The 8,296-nt window shown below is 39.0% G+C and overlaps 1 protein-coding gene across 2 annotated transcripts; it reads left to right on the forward strand.

The window, feature by feature from the left end:
• Positions 1-849: 849 nt before the first annotated feature.
• Positions 850-7,892, forward strand: cog8 (component of oligomeric golgi complex 8). Of its 2 annotated transcripts, none has more exons than XM_028443236.1 (5): positions 850-1,326; positions 2,255-2,462; positions 3,947-4,747; positions 5,710-5,959; positions 7,406-7,892. In XM_028443236.1, exons 1-5 carry the CDS (start codon positions 998-1,000, stop codon positions 7,729-7,731), a joined length of 1,914 nt encoding a protein of 637 aa, XP_028299037.1. In that variant the 5' UTR covers positions 850-997; the 3' UTR covers positions 7,732-7,892. The 2 variants fall into 2 exon arrangements, with proteins under 2 accessions (XP_028299037.1, XP_028299038.1); XM_028443237.1 differs by having other exon boundaries at positions 854-1,326; positions 5,710-5,878.
• Positions 7,893-8,296: the final 404 nt, after the last annotated feature.

Genomic DNA, 8,296 nt, shown 5'->3' on the forward strand with positions numbered 1-8,296 from the left:
ACCACTATAGTGTTGAAGTGGACATTTTCTAGTATCACTGTGATAAGTTTCATAAATTTTCACTGTAGAACATTAAAATAATCTTAGGTTAAAATTTACCAAAAATTAGGACAGGACAAGAAGTTGATTAATTTAGAAATGATTTGATTTTATAATACTAAACCTAAATGAACAAGTTATTAAACTATAGTAAATTAACTAAAAGCTCCTTAGATTGGGGTCTGGTACTCACCAGAAGTTGGTGATGTTTGATTCTTGGTTTTTGCTTAAAATCCTTCAAGCTGTGAGAAAATGTACTCTTATGTAATTCCAAGGCAAGCAAATTAAATATTTATCTATTTAGTCACAATTAATGTCATCCTACATAGCCCTGACATCCATCCAAGCATCAAACAAACTCACATAAACCCCGAATTTGTATCTCATTGATGCCTCAAAATTACAGGAAAAAAAATCATATTTTTTTTACATGAAAGGTCATATTTATTAGTTTATTTAAATTAAAGTTTTGGAGGGGGGAAAAAAAACAATAAACAAGAAGCCAATCATTTAGGTATTCACCCATAAATGGTCGAAAATTATAGCAAAATTATCTAAATAAAAAAAATTCAAATTAGATGAAATTGATAATAACACATTACATATAGTAAATAAAACAATTACATTAGTCAAAATACAAGATTAAATCAAAATCAAATCTTAAATCTGATAATAGATGAATTCTTCAATCTGAAATTTAACAGTAACAAAGATGTATAACTTCATTATTTGATAAGAAGAAAAAAAATGTCATTGAAATGTTTTGTGTTCTATTGTTGTAGTTCCGCTTTCAGCCAGCTGGTGGCGGTAAAGGGTGATGTTGCTCAATGAGAAGCGGATGTAAATATAGTCTGACAGTTCCTGAGCTTCCGGCTTCGTGTCCGTCATTAATCGGCAATCTGAGTCCGTTCATGTCCCGGGTCACCATAGGAAGGCTGTAGCCCGAACCTGGTTCATTATGGCGTTGGTTGACGTGGAGGACGAGAGCATCCTTGCGTCCATTTTCCGGGACAGTTTCCCGGAGAGCCACAGGGACAACCCGGACTTCACGGCCTACCTGTCGGAGCTCAGCTCCTTTGGTGTGGAGAAGCTGAGCCGGGAGCCGGAGCGGCTGGCGGAGGAGCGGGCTCAGATCCTGCAGCAGACCCGGGAGCTGGCCTTCTCCAACTACCAAACCTTTATCCGAACCGCAGACTGCACCGAGCACATCTACCGGGACTTCGGCCGGGTGGAGGGCAGCGTGTCCCGCCTGCTGGACAAACTACCAGGCCTGGAGCAGAAGTGCAGGTCTGTATTCAGGACCAGGATTATCATATGATTTATTTATTTATTGTTTTTTTTGTTTAGTTATTTGTTTTGGATTTTTTTTTTTTTTAAATCACTTTTGGTATGCAGAATTATTTTTATGTGAATATTATGTTAATGGTGATGCTCTGTTCTAGTTATAATGCAAAATATGTTGATCTTTTGTTTGCTGTGTATTTGCTCTAACAATGTAATTTTTATAAATTACTACATGGCAGTGAAGCTGGGCAATATATCGAGATTCAAGATATTAAATAAAATTAAATTAAAAATTATCGATTTATATTGAGTTTTATATTTTGGTGATATAAAACCTTACAATATCGCCTATATTGACATGTATATATATTTTATACCTTATTTTGTATCAAAATACTAGTTTTAGGAGTTACTGTTTCACTACTTCTCAGAACAGCATGAAAAGCACAGTTAGATGGATTTCTGAGTGCATCCTATCCCACACGACAGAACTCACTCACACGTGCTGTCCCTTACAGGAGAAAAAGCCAAAAGTGGCAAATATTGTGCAGCTGTTTGTTAATAAATGTACCAGTGTGGCATTTTGCATCAGCAAACTTAACCCAGAATTATTTTTCTGCTCAGACCTTATTTGATTTAGAATTATCGAGATTTATATCTTATATCGACATTTAGAGAAAAAATATCAGAATATGAATTTTGGTTCATATCGCCCATCCCTATATGGCATACAAACATGCCATGATTGCAAGCATACATACACATGAGCCCAAAAAGTAAGATAAAGCTGGAAAGGGTTAGTTTTCAACCCTTGTTGATAGATCTAATATATTTAGTCAGGCCTGTGTAACAGAAAGTAAAGTGTTCAGTGGTAGGTGAGGGGCTTGTAATGAAAACACTGCAAGTGAGGATGTTGTGTGTGTTTTTTCAGAGGCTTCATTAAGGAGGCTGAGGAGATTGGTGCGAGTCGTCGGATGAACAGCCTCACGTTGAACCGTCACACTGAGATCCTGGAGATCTTGGAGATCCCTCAGCTTATGGACACTTGCGTTAGAAATGGTTACTACGAGGAAGCTCTGGAGCTCGCGGCATACGTTCGGCGCTTGGAGAGAAAGCACTCGGCTCTACCCGTCATCCAGGTGACTCATTTAATAATCATGTGCTGTCATTTTGTTTCCAGAAGGGTCATTCCATGTTATTTCAACAGTTGTTTAGGACTTTGGTCTAAAAAAAATGTCAAAATATTTGGTCAATTGTTCCGTGATTATTCAATAGACACACTACAAACTTTTAGTTTGATTGGATGAATACTTTTTGAGTTCTGGCCAATTTAGTGAGGTGGGGTATGTGTTGTTTTTCTCACGTGCTTATTTTTCTACCAATATCTCAGGAACTTCATTAATATGTATAGGAAACTACAATTTTGTATAATAATACATCTCCACCTACTCTCTTAGAATCCGCTATACATCCTAAGTCAGTAAGTGAGTAACTTTATTTATAGAGGAATTTATACAGACAGGTCACAAAGTGCTTTAAATCAAATGAAGCAAAAAACAAAAACAAATGAGCAACAATATTAAAAATAATGAGATAAAATTGTTAATTTACATCATCCATAATTCTGTTTGAACATCTGTTTTTAAAAGTACTAGTGCAGTGCCCGTAGGAAGTGTGTATTGCTATAGAAAAGTGGGAGATTAAATAGCTTTTTCATGGATGGTTTACATGGGAATGCGTTGCTTGCCAGTCGAGTGGTTCGTTGGTTGTCGGTTTCAGCCGCGCAGAGCCTTGATTGGAGTGCAGCATTGCTGACTCAGCATCACATGCACGCTGTATTGCCTGACATTTTTGTTCTCTTTTTGTACGATTGGCTTTCGGCATGTTAACATCCACAGGTAGATAAATATAAAATTGGACCGCAAAAGAAAAAAAAAAAACTAGAGGATTCAGTTTAATTTTGGCAAATGAAAATTATGTTTTGTTGAGAGTTGATGAATTCGCCTGCCGTCTTTGATGTGTAACTTTGCTTTTAAGAGGTAAGACTATTGCTTTGATGCTTCTGTATTTTAAGGGACCGGTGGCAACCTTAAGCGACAGTGTCTTGAAATCCGAAAAAATACTTTTTTTTATTTCTTTAATTGTATTGGCCCATAACTGCATGTGATCTCTGTTTTAATTTATTGTCTAAAGATGACTCTTTCTTGGGATATGAAACATTTTTTCTTTCATCAGTTTCCTATGTGGTGTAGTTTATGAAATAGATTGGAAACTGAAAATGGAAAAAAAAATAAGTACACATGAAAATCTACACACACATCCTTCACTAAATTGTCCATATCTCAAAAAGTGTTCATACGATCAAACTTGAAATATACAGTGTGCGTATTGAATAATCACGGAACAATAGGTAAACATTTCTTTCTCAAAGTGCGTTGGTCATTTGTTGAAATGACCCAGAGGCCAAACAGTGTTAGAAGCACTGCTAATGTGTAATTGATGCCTGCTACTGCATTTTTTTTTAAAGATGAAGAAAATAATAAAACGGAAATAAACTGTTGCTGCTGAGCGCTGCATCTGACCTTTGACCCCTGCTGCCCTCTTGTCTCTTTTGTGTCTTCAGGGAATTGTGCGTGAGGTGCGTCAGTCAGCACAGCTGATGTTAAACCAGCTGCTGCAGCAGCTGCGCAGTAACTCCCAGCTGCCCGTGTGCCTGCGTGTGATTGGCTACCTGCGACGAATGGACGTGTTCACGGAGGCGGAGTTGAGAGTCAAATTCCTGCAGGCCCGCGGGACTTGGCTCGGCTCTGTTTTGGCCGCCATCCCCGAGGACGACGCCTACTTCCACGTCACGAAAACGGTGGAGGCGTGTCGCGTTCACCTGTTCGACATCATCACCCAGTACCGAGCCATCTTCTCTGATGAGGACCCAGCTGGGGGCACGGAGGGGCTCATCTTCCACGGCTGGGTTGTTCACAAAGTGGCAGAGTTCCTGGAGACGCTAGAGCGGGACCTGCAGCGCGGCGTCGGAGCCCGTCTGGACTCCCTGCTGGGTCAGTGCATGTACTTCGGCCTGTCCTTCAGCCGGGTGGGGGCCGACTTCCGCGGACAGCTGGTGCCCATGTTCACCAGAGTAGCAGCGGACGCTTTCAACCGAGCTGTGCAGGAAGCAATCGAGAAGTTCCAGGAAGACATGAACGTGTACACGCTGATCGCCCTGCCCTCCGTGCTGGGAGGAACTGTCCCATTCGTGGCCCCCGACCCGCAAGCTGGAACCCTCCAGCCACCCATGTCTTTGCTGGACTTCCAGCCTCTGGCCTGTTTCCTCAACAACATCCTGAGTGCGTTCAACGATCTGCGGCTCTGCTGCCCGCTCGCCCTCGCCCAGGACGTCACCCACTGCCTTCAAGATGCTCTGAAGAAGGTAAGGACAGTAGAGGTCTTCAGTTAAAAAGGTTTTGGTCTCTTTGGGGGTGATCCTAAGACTGAAGGACCCAATGAGAGCTCAAAGAACCAATGATGTGGATGTGATACAAGTCAGAGTCCCTTAATGGGATTCTCCACTGTTAGTTCCAAATGTGGCCTAAAACCTTTGAAATATACTTATTAGGAAGATCTGTGCCTAACAAAACGCATTATTTTACAGTCCGTGATTACTTTCTAACTTCTTTAAGTGAGAGTAAAGGTCCCTTAGGAGACCTCTTCTTCTCGGCTTCGTTGTCTACTACAAAACTGCAAAGTTGGAACTGTCACCCTCACAGGTTTCTTTTATCCTCTATAGGTGAACCAAAGAGGTTTACATCAATATCGTTAACTTTTCCTGATTATTTGAAGCAACCAAAAGTGGCACAAATGGGTATTTAGACTGAAAAAGCTGCTAATTGATCTAAAAAGCAGGCTACAGGCAAGTATAGTTTAACGCATTCATCAGTACACGGCATTTTGCAGACGGCCACGATCTACTGTTTGTTGTCATATGGTGAATTGGCCCTCATCAGCTTCCATAGATTTGACTTTATTAGCAAACCTTACACTTTTATCACCATATTGTATTTTGAGTTCATTTTCGAAATTTTGTCTTTAATCTCGACATTTTATTTCAACTTTATTCTCAAAATTTCAACTAATCTCAACTTTTCAGCTTTATTCTTAATGTGCCCGACATTATTTTCCCCATCAAAATTGGCCCTAATCTGCTTAGTGTGGAGAGCAAGAAGAGACGTTTAGAAGCAAATGTAAGAAAGTGACTTTATGTTCTCCCTGATGTGAGAAAGAACAAAGTTCTCTGTTCTAGTGAGGCATGAAGAAGCTTTTAAAGTCCTAATATTTTCCAAGACCTAGGATCTGTGTTCAACTAACAGCTAATTGTGGTCTTGTCGTGTGCAGGTGACTCGGCAGGTGTTGGCGTTCCACCGAGCCGAGGAGACTGCGTTCAGAGACCGTGAGAGGGAGCTCTTTGTGCGCTTTTGCTCCGCCTACGCTTACGACCTTCTGCCCTTCATCAACCGCTGCCTGCTGCTGCTCTTCCCCCCCACGCAGCTCGCCCTCGTCCTCGGTCAGCACCACACAAACAAACAGCTGCATCAAAGGAACCCACATCTCTCCCTCCCCAGCCGGGTTGGGGTCAATTATAATTGTAATTGCGTAATTGATAATTTATTACATTTGTGGCATAATTATACTGTAATTGTAATTTGAGAAATCTGTTGCCATTGTAAATACATTTTAATTGAGTTTCGATAATTGACATTGTAACGACCATGAGAATTCTATTAAAAATGTCAATTATAATTTAACGCAAAACTGGGGAACCATGTTACATTTCTATGTATAGTTCAACACATAATATATGTAGTTAACAATTAATAAAATATGTTTCATATCAAGCTATCCCACATTTTATCATTGAAAGAAATATAAATCCAGGTGTATTCTGACACTAAAAAGGCTCAGACGCCCACACAAAAAATATTAAAACTTACATTTTCATTGATTAAGAAGCCTAAGAAGGTAATCAATAGATAGGAAATACATTAGATGATAGATATTTGTTTTTAGTGAAATTTACAGCTGATTTAGGACATAGTTAACTTTTATTAGGTTGTTTATTTCAGGGTCAGTAATTGTGATTAATTGTAATTGAACTTTAGTAATTGAGAGCGTAACTTTCTGAGGATTAAATATAATTGTAGTTTAATTGTAATTAAAAAAAAAAGGCTGGTCACTGTAATTGTACATGGAAAACGTAATTGTAACTGAAAAATGTAATTGATCCCAACCCTGCTCACCAGTAGAACACATTTACCCTAACCAGTTAAGACTGGACCATAAGAGGCCAAATATAGTGGCTTCTTATTAATAATTAATATTAATTTATTCACATCACATATTTAGAGCAAACATACGTTTAGTTTGGTGCTTCTTTAAGTTTGTAAACTGTGTTTTTAGTGTATTTGTCATTAGGGGTGTGCGTTGCCATGAATGTGATGATACAATACGATTCATGATTTCCATGTCACATCGCGATATATCCCGGTGCTAAACAATATGATATACATCACAATATCAACAATTAAAAATGTCACATTTACAAGTACAAAATGGTATGAAATACAATTTATTTGATTTATTAAAAAACCTGCAAGAACAAGTAAATGGTAACTAACTGTAATTCAAGGACCAATATAAAAAAACAAGTGGTTATTGTTTATCAAACTCTCAAATTAACTTTTTCAAAAAAAAAGTTTAATTTTTGCTTCAACAGGATATTCTGATTCTGTTAAATTCTTAAAAACACCCAAAGTAACTAAATATATCTGTGCAATAAACTTCCAAGTGAGGTAGTTTAACAATTATTAGTATTATGTGTTTCACTGACATCTACAGACCGGGCGTTTTTGTGCTATGCATATGTCAGCATAATTAAATGTTTTTATTGTTAAACATGATTTAAAAAAAACGATTTGGACATTTTTTTTTGGGGATTGATACAATAATCATGCAATGAAATATCCCAATTTATCGCAGAATCAATTATTCCTTACACCCTTATTTGTGATTAAGTGTCTCTTTGTCCCCGCAGGCGTGCCCGTGTCCCAGCTGAACCGCTTTGGTCCTCTTGCTCGGATCGACGTGGATGCCGTCCTGGAGCCTCTGGACTTCCTGCTCCCTGAGAGAGAAAAGCCTCCACTGTCCCTGCCGGAGGAGAACGTCACGGCCGAGCTGAGCAGCCTGACGTTAGAGACCGAGCTAAAGGAACCAGAGACGGACCCACAACCCTCAGCAGATCCAGATCCAGATCCAGAATCAGAGCCAGAACAGTCCAGTCCTGCAGACCTTGGAGCTGAAGAGACGGAGCAGAAATCTGAGGATGAACTGGGAGAAGAGGACGAGTTTTCTCTGGAGTAAAAACTGGAGCAGGGTTTGGATGCTGGGATCGGGTCAATGGTTTCTGTTTTACATATTTTTATATCGGATGAAAATAATTTATGAAGGTTTATTATGAGTTCACCTTGTACTTAAAGCCAGCAGGAAAATGTTGCTAATTTAAATAAATATTAAGGCTGATTCCTCTTCTTGTGTTTCTGAAAATGCAGTTTCATCTTTTATAAAATGTTACTAATTTTATAGGTTTAGGCCCTTAAAAAGTAAACTCACAAAATGACAGAAAGATACAATTATTTGTTCGTTCTTGAATTAATGCTCAGATGGGTCAATATACTAAATGCTGATATGAATGTTGAGAACGTGGGCTTTGGATCAGATACTGCTACATTTTTGTGGCGCCCTGTGGTAACATTTGCTCAGCTGTGATCTACAAACATGCTAAGTCTGCACTAGTTAGTAAATTAGTTGGTTCATAACCAAAAAAAGAGCAAATCTTACAGGTTGCTTCATTTTCTTCTGCTACCGATTAGACTGAACAGAAATATAGAGGTTATGACAGTTTATTATGTTTCTGAATCCAGCAATA

This window comes from Gouania willdenowi, chromosome 3 (assembly GCF_900634775.1).
Source record: "Gouania willdenowi chromosome 3, fGouWil2.1, whole genome shotgun sequence".
In the NCBI taxonomy this organism is placed as follows: Eukaryota; Metazoa; Chordata; class Actinopteri; order Blenniiformes; family Gobiesocidae; genus Gouania; species Gouania willdenowi.

What these genes read in the sequence shown, in the direction of transcription:
- cog8 (XM_028443236.1), top strand. Translation starts at nt 998, where the DNA reads ATGGCGTTGGTTGACGTGGAGGACGAGAGCATCCTTGCGTCCATTTTC. An exon ending in GGCCTGGAGCAGAAGTGCAG is followed by an intron (nt 1,327 to 2,254) that starts GTCTGTATTCAG and finishes GTGTTTTTTCAG; the next exon opens with AGGCTTCATTAAGGAGGCTG. An exon ending in GGTTGGGGTCAATTATAATT is followed by an intron (nt 5,960 to 7,405) that starts GTAATTGCGTAA and finishes TTGTCCCCGCAG; the next exon opens with GCGTGCCCGTGTCCCAGCTG.